At 54.6% G+C, this 13138-nt stretch overlaps 1 protein-coding gene across 1 annotated transcript; it reads right to left on the bottom strand.

Moving 5' to 3' along the window:
- Nucleotides 1-9083: 9083 nt before the first annotated feature.
- Nucleotides 9084-12906, bottom strand: LOC128945317 (uncharacterized). The gene is made up of 6 exons (XM_054289043.1): nt 12863-12906; nt 11609-12223; nt 11351-11442; nt 9901-10113; nt 9313-9482; nt 9084-9198 (listed from the first exon to the last, which is right to left on the bottom strand). The coding sequence occupies exons 1-6, from the start codon at nt 12867-12869 to the stop codon at nt 9084-9086; spliced, it is 1212 nt and encodes a 403-aa protein (XP_054145018.1). The 5' UTR covers nt 12870-12906.
- Between the last annotated feature and the right edge of the window lie 232 nt (nt 12907-13138).

The following is a 13138-nucleotide window of genomic DNA, read 5'->3' on the forward strand; positions in this document are numbered from 1 at the left end:
TTCCCCTTTTCCAGGTGCACAGGAGCCAGCAATGCCCTGTGCCTTGGGGAGAGGGAACCCCTCAGGGAAACACCTGCCCTGTGCTGTAGGAATTTGGATCATGGAGGGTGGGTACAATTCCTTCCTCCTGCTTTGCCTCCAATCAAGCAGGATTGAGCTGGGTTAAAGCAGCCTCTGTCCAGCAGGAGTGGCCCAAGAGGTGCCAGCAAGGACAGGAGTGTGTCCTGCTCTGAAGGATGAACACAAAGGACAGGAGTGTGTCCTGCTCTGAAAATCCCAGAGAGGCTGGACATGGAAATCTCCTGGTTTATGGAGGGGATTTTTCCTCACGTTGCTTTGGCTGTGTGGGGAGGATCCATGTGGACTTCCCCTGGGATGGAGGATGTGCTCTGGGGTAGATCTGCTCTGCTCAAACCCACCTGAGAGCAGGGCCAAGCTGCCCTGATGGAAGTGGTGGGTGGGGAGAGACCTGGAAACATGGAAATGCCGGGAAAAAGGGAAAATTGTTCCTTATCCCTCTTTGGGGGTCACAGATGTCCCATGCTGGCACTGCCCAGGGAATGGGCACGGCCCCGAGGCTGCCAGAGCTCCAGAAGCCTTTGGGCAGCACTGCCAGGGATGGACAGGGTGGGGCTGTTGTGGGTCTGGGCAGGAACAGGAGCTGGAGCAATGATCCCTGGGGTCCCTCCAGCTCAGGACATTCCAGGATTCTCTGACAAGGCCTGGCCCAGGCTTTGGCTTTAGGGTGTTCCACCCAAGGTGTGGATCTCAGACACGGATTGTGGGGAGGATCCTGTGGATCTGAGCCCCGGCAGGAGCCGTTCCTCCGCTCCGTGCTCCTGCAGAGATCCCCCGGCTCAGGCTGGCAGAAATCGCAAAGGCAGCGTTTGGGAGGAGCAGGTTTCCCAGGGAAAGGGAGGCTGGCACCTTGGGGATGTGTCCCAGCCAGGAAAGCTCCATCAGAGCCAGCTGGGCCCAGCCACAGCCATCCCGCTGCATCCAGCGGTGCCGCTGTGCCTGCACATCTGGATCGCGCCGCTCCGGGAGGAGGAAACCCCTCGGCTCTCCAGGGAAGGGTTTTTATCCCATCCGCAGCTTCCCGAGCGTTGTGCGGAGCGCAGTTGCCATCTAGTGGGACAGAGCATCCCTGCAGAGAGAGCATCCCTGCTCCACAGCGGGAATTCCCCAAAGGAAAAGCTTCCACCGAACCCTCGGGATCAGCACAGAGCCTCCAATGTCACAGACATGTTTCATGAAAAATCCTTTCCTTAGGATTTTTGCTCCTGAGAAGCTGGGAGACCTCAGGAACAAAATGTAAACAATGATTATCTGCTGCTGTGGAATGCAACAGGTGCATCTGGGATTGGTCCCATGTGGTTGTTTCTAATTAATGGCCAATCACAGTCAGCTGGCTTGGACTCTCTGGTCAGTCACAAAATTTTGTTTTCATTCCATTCCTTTCTATTCCTTGCTGGCTCTCTGATGTCTCCTTTCTCTATTCTTTTAGTATAGCTTTAATATATAATTATATAAATATATTTTGATATATATTGCTTTAATATATATAGCTATATATTAAAGCTATATATATCAAAATATCAATATATCAAAATATATGATATATATTATATTCTTTTAATATAATATATATAATAAAATAATAAATCAGCCTTCTGAAATGTAGAGTCAAGATTCTCATCTCTTCCCTCATCCTGGGACCCCTGTGAACATCACCACAGTCCCCAAGGTGCCACTGCCCTCCAGCTGCAAATCATGGAGATGTCAGCGGTCAGGAACTCATAACCACAGAATGATGACATGCAGGTGCTTTTATTGAGAGCTCTGGGTGTCAGGGGACACAAACCCAAATCTGACCCACCATGGGTTCAGGATGAATGTGTTTTATATTCTATTTGTGAAGAAAAACATGAGAGAACTGTTTTCTTGTGGAAAAGTCTCCATACATTTACAAGAGGGACTTCTCTCCCTAAGTGAACTGGAGAGAGACTATTCTAGAGGTGGGAAACTGACTGAAATTTTAGGTTTTGTTTCTTTGCACAGTATTTATATACTAAAATTATATTCTATCATTATATAATCTATATAACAATATATTATATTGTTTATGATATATTTATATTCTATCATTATATAACCTACATATTAATTATTAAACTGACATTGTTGTATTGTATACATTGATTTAATCCAAGCATGGGTTTCTGGTAATCCCCCTCAAGTTTCTCCTGATTCTTTCTTAAGATTAAACAATAATTATATCTAAGTACTAAGCAATCATCACATCTAACAATCATATCATTTATCATATACTGGTTACACAGGCACAGTTTCACATGATCCAGGTCTAACATTTCCCAGGGCCTACCTTTAACATTTTCCCAGGGCCTACCAAGCTTAACTTTCTTTCTAACTCCCCAAATTTTCTATGATTTTAAAATCTTTTACTATCAGAGAGATTCAGTGCTCTTGCTTTTAGCCCCAAATTTGCTTTTATCCCACTGATTTTAGGCAGGATGGATCCTGTGTGTGTGTCCATGGGAAGGAAGGCACAGGATGCTGTTCTGGGAATTTTCTGCCTCTCTGGGACTTGGTTTGGGCTCTGAGCTGCAGCTGCAGCTCCAGTGCAGTGACTGCAGAGCTGTTCTGTCTCCTTCCCTAATTGCCAGATTTTCCAGGGTTCTCATTAAAACAGGAGCTCTGAGTGATTCCAGCACCCATTGGAGGCAGCTCCTGCAGGGAATTGGATTTTTAAAAGAAAAAATAAAAAAGGTAGTTGTAAAAAGCAAAATTTTTCCTACAAATGGCAGCTCCTAAAAATCAGCAGCACACAAAGGGTGCTCCCCTAAGCCTTGGGGTGAGACCCCTCCCTAAACACCTCAAAATTCCCCCAAACACCCCCAAAGGTGCTCAGGCTGCAATTCCTGATGGGAATCCCACAGCTCTGCCTTCCATGAGTATCCCACATTCAGAAAACGTTTGGCAGATGTCACAATTCACTGACCTGTGTCCAGTCTGCACCAGGAATTCTGCAGGGCTTCACAGAACCATGGAATGGTTTGGGTGGGAAGGGACCTCAGATCCCTCCCAGTCTCACCCCTGCCATGGGCAGGGACAATTTCCAATTTTGTGCAGTGGTTTTGATTCTCCAATTTGAGATTTCACCGATTTTGAGATTTCCCAGCCAAAGCACCAAAGAGCATGGTGTGTGCTGGCCAACCCCAGTGCACTCACTTTGTGCTGTGAGACAGGAGAAAGGCAAAGCAGGCTCAAAACTTTAAAAGGGTATAAAGGAAAATCTATTAACTAAAAGAAAGAAGTAACAAGAATCAAAACAAACCCCTAAGAACACTTCTCCTCCCCCCACAACCTTTCCTTTCTCACTGACAATGTAAAGAAACAAACCCTAAAATTTCAGTCAGTTTCCCACCTCTAGAACAGCCTTTGTCCACTTCACGTGGGGAGAGAAATCCCTCTGGTAAATGTTATGGAGACTTCTCCACAAGAGGAAAAAACCAGTTCATGGCTCTCCATTTCCTCACAAACAGCAGCCACACAGGAATTCTGCAAAAAGTCCCTCCCGTTTTTACAGTTTTTTCCCACATCTGTGTCATTGGGCCATGTCAACTTATGGGGTACTAATTTAAACATGAGCTGTTCAAAGGCAAAGGTTCTCTTCCTCTATCTCTAAAATCATCTTCATCCCTGGGAACAGAGATCTTCCTCCTCTCTCCCTGAGGGCACAGGGTCTCATCACTCTTCTCTCTCTGTTCAAATTTCTCATGAGATCACAGTTGCTTCAACATCTTCTTACTTTAGTATGGAGGCTTTTGCTCATATTCACAATTTGAACACTTTCATTTCCCCATAATTTCATGTGTTATAGGGAAAAGAATCCTTTCTCCATGGCTTACAAGAGGATTTCAGCCCCAAAATCAAGGCATCTCCTCATCCCTCCCATCTGGGACTCCTTCCTCACTGCCCTTGGTGTCTCCATGCTGCTCCTTCACACGCTGGCATCCTGTTCCTTTCTCACATGAGGAGGATGGAAGCACTGAAAGTGCCCATTAAAAACCGTGTGTGAGGCCCTGCTTTGGGAAGGGAAGGGCACCAGGATCTCCCAAACTGCTCCATTTGTTGGCTCCAAGCCCCTTCCACCCTCCCTCCCTGGCTCTTCCATGGCCAATTCCCAGATTTCTCCCAGCCCTGTGTCCTGGTTTGGTGGCAATGTTGCTGTAAAAGAGATCTTCCTCTCCAAGTCCCATTAAATGAATTTTTTTCTTATTTCCACCATTTTTCTAATTTATTCTTTCATTTTTTTTCCCCTCAAGTTCTCCAGACTTTCTCTCTTTTTTTTAGTAAAGTGTAGAAAAGTTTTTTTCCATATTTTAAGAGTTTTTTGCTTTACTTTTTCCTGGGGGAAAAGTGAAGGGATTTTTCCCCTATTCCTTCCCTCTGGGATTGGGAATTGAGGTGATTTCCCTGCTCTGCTGCTCCCTGGCTGTCAAAATCCTTAATCCCAGCAGGGCAGCAAAGCTTCCATCTCCTTTCTCACCATTCATCCCCCAACACAATGGTGGCAGATATTGCTTTTTGTTTTTCTTATTTCTTTCCCATCGTTTTCCATCTTTTTCCATGTGATTTCAGTGGTTTCCTTTTGGTTTTATTTCCTTTTTCCATTCAATTTTCCATCCAGTTCCTCACATCACCCAAGTGGAAAAATATTTTCTTTGCTCCTGCTTGGGTGGGTGGGTTTGCTTTGGGGTTTTCCCCTCTTACTCTTTCCATAATGGATGAAAGAACATTTCTGAAGGGAAGACCTAAATTCCATCCCATTCCCCCCTGCCATGGGCAGGGACACCTTCCACCCTCCCAAGCCAAATCCAACCTGGCCTTGGGCTCTGCCAGGGATGGGCAGCACTTCCAGGACCAGCCAATGGTGAATTTCCTCCTTTTTCCCCTCATCACCCCAATTTTCCCAGGAAAAGTGGGGATTTCTCACAATTAGCTGGGAGAATCCATGGAGAATGGGAATGAGAAGAAAACCCAATAACTGGCTGCCAGAGCCATAAACGATGACAGGTTTGTTCAGTGTGAGTACAAAATGCATCTAATAAATTTAATTACGCTGAAATTAAGAGAATTAATTGGCCCTGCTTAATGGGAAATGATGGTGGAGGACTGAACAGCAAACCCAGCCATTCCATGGAAATTATGGGATTTCAACAAATCACTCTCCTTATGGAGCAGGGCTCCTTGGGGATGGCAGCCTGAGGAGTGCAAGGACTGAAATTCTCTAGGCTGGGTGGGAATTTTTGCTGTGGGACTCCCCAAAATCCCCTTCCAAGCAGAGCTCCCCTCTGGAGTAAAATACTCGTTACAAAATGTCTTAAAATGGGAATAAATGCTCTGCTGGAGCAGCATCCTGCAGGAATTCCTGGGTTAGGAGAAGACAGCAAATGCACCATTAGTTCAGCACTGCTGCACCCTCGTTACTGTGGGTAATAATTAACCAGGAGAATAAAAAGCTCTTTTCCAGGCTGATATTGCTTTGGAATGGCAGGAATTAATGAGCAGCTGGTCAATATGCCTCCCTTAACCCACCCTGTTTCCTGTGGCATGGCTGGAGTTCATCATCACCCCAAGGAATCGAGGAGATGAACCAGGATTGCCCAGGAAAAGTGGGAATTTGGGAGGTTTGTTTTCATTTGGGGCTGATGAGGCTGCTCCAAATCCCACTGTCCAGCCTGGCCTTGGGCACTGCCAGGGATCCAGGGTGGGCACCCTGTGCCAGGGTCTGCCCACCCTGCCAGGGAACAATTCCCAATTCCCAATATCCCATCCATCCCTGCCCTCTGGCACTGGGAGTCATTCCCTGTGTCCTGTCCCTCCATCCCTTGTCCCCAGTCCCTCTCCAGCTCTCCTGGAGCCCCTTCAGGCCCTGCAAGGGGCTCTGAGCTCTCCCTGGAGCCTTCTCCTCTCCAGCTCTCCCAGCCTGGCTCCAGAGCAGAGGATGAGGAATTCCCACCTGGTTTGCTGCTTTGCTGTTTTGCTGTTTTCAGCAGCTCCTCCCTTGGCCAGGGAGCAAAGCCATCCCTGGGACCCTCTGGGTGGCTCCAGAGCAAAGCAGAGGCTGTAGGTGTCCATGTGAGACATTCCAGCTGCATCCCAGGGTCAAAAACAGCAAAAATAGTGGAGAAAGGTGAATTGATGGATATTTGTAAAAGTCTGACTCCATCTGCTGCCTCTCAGGAAAGTGCTCCATTGATTCCAAAATCCCAAAGGCAACACAGGGCTCTAAAACTCCATCCCAAGCTCACTTCCCATTGGAAAGGACACATCCCACTCCAGGATCAAACCAAACAAAAGACTTCCACCAAGCCACATCCTTTTTATCCTCCTTTTTCCCCTGGGGAATAATTTCAGGTTCTTGTGGCAGTGGGAAGACTCCAAAGGATCCAGGACCCTGCACATGGACCTGAACCAGGTACCAGCACCAGGACCCTGCAACCTAAAATTGGGCGCCCAACCCCAAAACTGGGTCCCTACAACCCAAAACTGGGTCCCTACAGCCCAAAACTCGGTCCCTGTAGCCCAGACTGGATCCCTGCACCCCAAAACTGTATTCCTGCACTGTCTGGGTCCCTGCCCCACCACCCCAGAGGTGCCCCCAGCATTCCCTGGTTCTTTGAGATCCTGAGGGAACACCTGGGACTCAGACAATGCAGAAAATCCCACAGGATGAAATCTTGACCATGACCATTCAGGGATTTGGGAACCCTTCAGGGATTTGGGAACCATTTTTCCAGCAATCTCCTGCTGCAGGATCAGGTTTGTGTCCCTTGGTGTCACCCACATGTCCAGGAGCCCTGAGGGTGGCAGAGACATTCCTGGAGCCCTGCAAACATTTGGGGTTTCATGAAGAGCTCTGTATAAAAATGTGTTTGTGGCACTGTTCTGGTTGTGAAACTTAAAAGGAAAATAATGAATCCTGACCTTCAGCCAGGGACCAACTGAGCATCCTGAGGGATTCCAGGTTTTCCCTGATCCCACATTGCAGAGAAACATAAAAACCTCACTTTTATTTTCATTGGAAAGGAAGCACACAGATCCTTCAATCCTCATCCCTCCCTCCTCCTGAAACAAGGTACAGCAATAAAATCCTGCAAGAAATTCCCATTTCCCCCTTTTCACATGGAGAAACCCTCCTTGGATGTTCTCCTGCCAATTAAAACTAGCATTTCCCAAGGAAATCTGCCCAGAGTGAGGAATGGGTTTCTCCTTTTCCAAATAAAAGCATCCAAACAGAGCAATTCCCTTGGGTTTTTTCCATCAAACCTCTCTGTCCCAGGGTCAGCCATCCCAGCCTGGGCAGATCCCACTGGTCCCAGGGCACTCCAAGATCCCTCACAACCTCATGGTGCTCCTCAGGGAATTTGCAGGAGCTTGGTTCTGCCTGTTGGAATTCCATAACTGTGTAGGTAGGAAACTCAGAGTCATGGAATCATTCAGGTGGGAAAAGACCTTCAATGTCATCAAGTCCAACCTTTGACCAAATGCCACTAAAAGTGCAACATGGACCCATTTTTTGGACACTTCCAGGGATGGTGATTCCACCATTTCCCTGAGCAGCCTGGGCCAATGTTTCACCTCCTTTTCTGCTTGGAGTTTTTCCCAAATATCCAACTGGTGGAGCAGAAAAGGAAATGTCACCTCCAGCCAGTCCCTGCTCTGTCCCAGAGTGGGAGATGGGAGCAGAGGAGGAGCTGCAGGGTGGGAAGAGCATGTTGGAGCCCCCGAGCCTGAACCAGGCAGGCTCTGCAGAGGCTTCCTGGGATTTCATGGCTGTCACAGACATCTTTTTATGAAAAATCCTTTCCTTAGGATTTTTCCTCCTGAGAAGCTGAGACGCCTCAGGAACAAAATATAAACAATGATTATCTGCTGCTGTGAAATGCAACAGGTGCATCTGTGATTGGCCCATGTTGGATGTTTGGAATTAATGGCCAATCACAGTCAGCTGGCTCAGCTCTCTGTCCAAGCCACAAGCCTTTGTTATCATTCTTTTCTATTCTTAGCTAGCCTTCTGAGATGAAACCTTTTCTTCTGTTCTTTTAGTATAGTTTTAATTTAATATATATCATAAAATAATAAATCAGCCTTCTGAAACATGGAGTCAGATCCTCGTCTCTCCCCTCATCTGAAAACCCCTGTGAACACTGTCACACATGGCCATTCCTGCTGATTCCCCCAGGATCAACACAGGCCCTGGGCTCTCCGGGAGGCACGGATTGATGGTGGTGGGACTGCCTGAGGCCACAGGGCTGTTCCAGCAGGAATTGTGCTCCACACTGGAGCCCCCCTTGCTCCCCTGGGTCAGCAGCGGGGCTGGGGCACAGGGGCAGCCCCCAGGCCCTGCCTGGCCCCGGTGCCCAGCGGTGCCCCCAGGGCAGGGGGGGTCCCTGGGCTCTGGGCCTGCCCCAGCTGCAGCTCCTGGAGGTGCTGGAGGTGCTGGAGGTGCTGCAGGAGCCCCGGGGAGCCCCGGCCGGGCTGGGGGAGCCCCGGGATGGAGGTGGGATGGGGACATTCCCTCTGTCCCTGCACAGGAGAGGGAAAGGGCAGCTCAGCCCGGGGCTGGGAGCTCCGGGAGGATCCTGCCCACACATTCCTGGCTCCTCGTGCCTTGGAGCTCAGCCATGGACACGTGGCAGCTGCAGTGGCAGGACACACACACAGTGTCACCCGATGGACATTTCAGCAGCCAGAGCTGGGCACGGAGCCTCTGGAGGGGATCGGGGGCCCCCGAGGCTCTCTGAGACCCCAACCCCTGAGGCCTGGCCCCTGAATCCCAGCTCAGCCTCGGGGCAGGACCTGGGGCCTGGTTCACCTGGATCGGGGGCTCCCTCGGGGCTCCTGGAGCCGAGACCTTCTGTGGCTGCTGCCTCTGCTCCCCCTCCTGCACAGGGACACACACACGGCTGGGCCCGCGCCCTGCACAGGGGCTGACAATGGGGGCTCCTCCACGGGCTGAGGCTGTCACGGACCCCATGTCCTCCCTCCCAGCCCTAAATCACCTCGTTCCTCTGCCCGGCGACTCCCAGGGCTCCCTCCAGGCCCTGCCACTGCCCGAGGCGCCGCTGGATTTGCTGCCGGAGCTCCCGCAGGACGTGGAGAGCGCGGCTGGGGAGGGCAGCGATGAGTGGCTGGGGACGGGGAGGGGACAGGGAGGGGACAGGGAGAGAGGGTCGCACGAGTGGGACACCCCAGTGCCCCTGAGCAGCACCGGGCACCCACCTGAGGGCTGCCGGCGAGGGGCCCGGTGCCAGGGCAGTGCCAGGCCGGGGGCCATGTCCCCGGAAAGCCACCGGGGCGTTCCTCAGGGCCACCGGGGAGTTCCCCAGGGCCACGGAGCCCCCGGCCCGGCTCGGGCGATGCTCCCACCGGGCGCTGCTACCAGGCGGTTCCTGGAGGGGCAGGGACAGAGGGATCAGGGCAGCTCTGCCCCTCAGTTCCTCCTGGAGGGACAGGACAGGGATCAGGGCAGCTCTGCCCCCTCAGCCGCTCCTGGGGCAGCTTCGGAGCCAGCTCAGAGCTCCTAGGGACATCCGGAGCCCCCCGGGCTGAGCAGAGGTTTGGAAGGAGCAGAAGAGACAGAGACCCCCGGGGGTACCTCCTGTGTCCCTAGAGCCACCCCCAGCGCGGTCCGTGCCACAGACAGCACCGTCCTCACCAGCCCCTCTGCTCTGGGCGGCCTCAGAGCAGCACATGTGGGCTGATGTGGGCCCCTGGCCGATCCCGAGCCACAGCCCCGGATCCGGGCTGGCTGTGTCCCGGCCTTCCCCTTCCCCTTCCCCTTCCCTCCCCTCCCTTCCCCTCCCGGACCTGTTCCATGGCCTCCCGGAGCAGCCGCAGGCTCTGGGCCCGGTCCCTCTGGAGCAGCCCCTGCAGGCGGTGCAGGACCCGCAGCCGCTGCCGCAGGAGGTGGCGGCTGCCCCGCTCCAGCTCCCGCAGCCTCTGCAGGACCAGCGGAGTCACCCTGGGCTGCCCGGGGCCACCCCACAGCCCCGGAGGGCTCAGGGCAGGATCGCGGCCTTGCTGCCCATTGGGAAAGGGCTCAGCTTTGCTGGGTCGGCACCCCGGAATTCTCACCCCGGCCTCCAGCCCTGCCTGTTTCTCTGCTCTTCCCAACATTCCAGCTCTCCTGCCTCTTTCTCTGCCCTTCCCAACATTCCACCTCTCCTCCCTCTGCCGGGGCTCTCCAGGGACCCTCTGAGCTGCAGGCACTGACCCCAGGCTGCCCACGGCCACAGGAGTGGTTTTCCCAACAAATTCTTCTCCTAAAAGCCTCAGTCCCTCAATAAACGCCGCTGTGGATAAATCCAGCTGGGCTCTGTAGGAATTTGGGCGGCAGGAATGTTTCCCATGGGATGCTGGACAAGGGGCTGAGCTGTGGCAGGGTGTGATGTGTGTGCTCCTTCCCACGGCCCCTCCGGTGTGATCCTGGCCCCTCTGGAAAACCAGGAGTGCTCTGACCTCCAGCAGCTCCAGTTTCTCTTCTTGTGCAGTTATTTTCCTTCTCTCCTTGTCCAGCTGCTCCTGGCTCACACGGGCTCCCTGCCCCTGCCAAGACTGCAGAAACCTCCTCATTTCCCATTCCCACACCTTTTTCTCTTCCAGGAGCCGGCTCTGGCCGTGCCATCACCCCAGGAGCAGCAAAGCAGTGCCAGCACAGCCACCCCAGCCTGTCCCTGCCCCCTGCAGCAGTGCCAGCCCAAGGTCACCTCACCGTGCTCTGCAGGTCTGTGTGGCACTGGTGACAGGTGTCCCAGGTGTGTCCCAGCAGTGCCAGGCCAGTCCTGTGCCAGGGACACCGTCACTCACAGCCCCAGCTCTGCCCTCAGGGTGCCCATCCCCTCCTGGGCTTCCAGGGCCACCTCCTGCTCCAGCCTGGGGCAGGAGCCATCTCTGGAGCCCATACCTGGCTCTGTCCCCTTGGCTCCCGGGCCTGGCACCAGATCCCAGCGCTCGTGTCCCCTCCTGGCTCCTCCTCAGAGGCTGCCCCGCCAGCCCCTGGCATCCAGCACTGGGGTTACAATCCCATTTTCCCCCTTCCCATTGCATTTCCTGGTGCATTCCCGGGGCCACCACGTGGGACACAAGGGCCAGGGCCCAGCTCGGTGTCCTGGTCCCTCAGTGTCCTGCTGCTCTCCAGATCCCAGCTGGAACCAGAGCCAGGAGCATCCCTGCCTCCATCCCTGCCCCCACCAATGCATCCTGTCCCAGGTGGGGCTGTGCCATGGCAGACCCCAAACCCCAGACCCCAGGGCTGTACCTTGCAGGGCAGCTCCCCTTTCTGGTCCCCTCGCAGCCCTGGGGACAACGGTGACCTCCATGGCCGGGGAACTCCCACGAATGTGCCAGCACCTGTGGGGGAAAATGGCATTTGGGGAGGGAGGAGCCACAAACACACAGAAACCCCACAGGCAGCCAGGGCTGGCTTTGCCACCGTGTCCCTGTCCCTGCCTGTCCCTTGCCCTGCCTGTCACAGCCCTGCAGCCCCTCCCGTGCCCCAGGGCCAGCCCGGACTCACTCCTGCTGCTGGCGGCTCCTTCCCTGTCCACGGCAGCCACACTGAAGGTGACATTCCTTCCATGTCCCCAGAGGGCGGGATGTCCCCTGGCTGTGGCCCTGCTGGCCCTGGGAGCGCTGCTGCCAGGAGCTCCTGTCCCTGCCCCGGCCCTGCTCCTGCCAGCAGCCATCCCTGCAGCGATCCAGGGGTGCCCAGCTGTGCCCAGCAGCTCCCCACGGGCACCGTCCCCGTGTGCCAGGGCTGCCTGGGCAGGGGGGCCCGGCCGGGACACCCCGCCATGGCTCTGGCTCAGGCTCAGGCGGGAGATCCTGGCTCCCAGGGACTCCAGGCTGCTCCGGGATGCAGAGCTGTCCTGCCGGGGGGCTCTGCTGGGCTCCATGGCCGTGTCCGGGCTTCTCCCTGCGGGGAACAAGGGCTCGTCCTGCCCAGGGTGAGCTCCTGCCCTGGGGACACCCCCGGCAGGCTCCTGCTGGCACAGCAGCGGCTCCACCATCGCCTCCCAAAAGCTGGCAGCCAAGTCCTCGGTGCAGACGGAGCTGGAGCTGCTGCAGGGCTCCTCTTCCCGTGGGACAGGGCTCCCAGCCCGGGCACAGCCGGCACCGCGTCCTGCCAGCTCTGTGGGGACAGTAGGGCCATGAGCCCATCCCGGTGGGAAGGAGCCATCCCATCCTGCTGGGTCTGAGCCACCTGGGAGGCGCTGGCAATGCCTGTTCTTATTGGGGAGCACCAAAGCACCGACACCAAACATATCCCACCCTCTGCTGCAAGATCCTCAACTGCTTCCAGTTGGAAGGAAAAGCCACAACATCATCCTTATTTTCGTTTTAAACCAGGGTCATTGTTGACCTTGATGCTCCCAGGGTCAGGAGGGGCAGTGCCAGGGAGGGCTGGCAGCATCCAGGATGGGGCAGGGATGGTGTCAGCTCCTCCCAGGGAGGAATTTTCCCTAATATCCAATCCAAACCTCCCCTGGCCCAGGTTGAGGCCGTTCCCTCTGCTCCTGTCCCTGTTCCCTGGAGCACAGCCCGACCCCCCCGGCTGTCCCCTCCTGTCAGGAGCTGTGCAGAGCCACAAGGGCCCCCTGAGCCTCCTTTGCTCCAGGCTGAGCCCCTGCCCAGCTCCCTCAGCCTCTCCTGGGGCTCCAGCCCATTCCCAGCCCCTGAACCTCTGCTCCATCCCCATTCCCAGCCAGGCAGAGGGGGCTGTGGGGCCAAGCAGAGCTGAGGAAGCTCCGAGTGCCCCGTGCCCACTCACCGGCCATGGCAGGACCCTGCTGGGAAGGATGGGGAGGATGGAATGGATGGGGAGGATGCCAAGGATGGCACTGTCCCTGCTGCCACCAGCGCTCAGCACAGCCACGCCCGGGAGCTGCAGGAAATGGGACAGGAACAAGGAATGGGACAGAGAATGGAACAGAGAATGGGACAGGGAATGGGGCAAGGAACGGGGCAGAGAATGGGGCACTGCCAGATGTTTTCACTGGGGGGACAAGGCAGGAGCACCCCAGGGCTGGTGCTGCAGCTGCCCCCC

This window comes from Melozone crissalis, unplaced genomic scaffold (assembly GCF_028551555.1).
Source record: "Melozone crissalis strain CALT ecotype California unplaced genomic scaffold, PUWL_Pcris_2 ptg000063l_1, whole genome shotgun sequence".
NCBI lineage: Eukaryota > Metazoa > Chordata > Aves > Passeriformes > Passerellidae > Melozone > Melozone crissalis.

What these genes read in the sequence shown, in the direction of transcription:
- LOC128945317 (XM_054289043.1), bottom strand. An exon ending in AAGGGGAGCTGCCCTGCAAG is followed by an intron (nt 10,114 to 11,350) that starts GTACAGCCCTGG and finishes CCCAATGGGCAG; the next exon opens with CAAGGCCGCGATCCTGCCCT. An exon ending in TCCGGGAGGCCATGGAACAG is followed by an intron (nt 9,483 to 9,900) that starts GTCCGGGAGGGG and finishes CTGCCCCTCCAG; the next exon opens with GAACCGCCTGGTAGCAGCGC.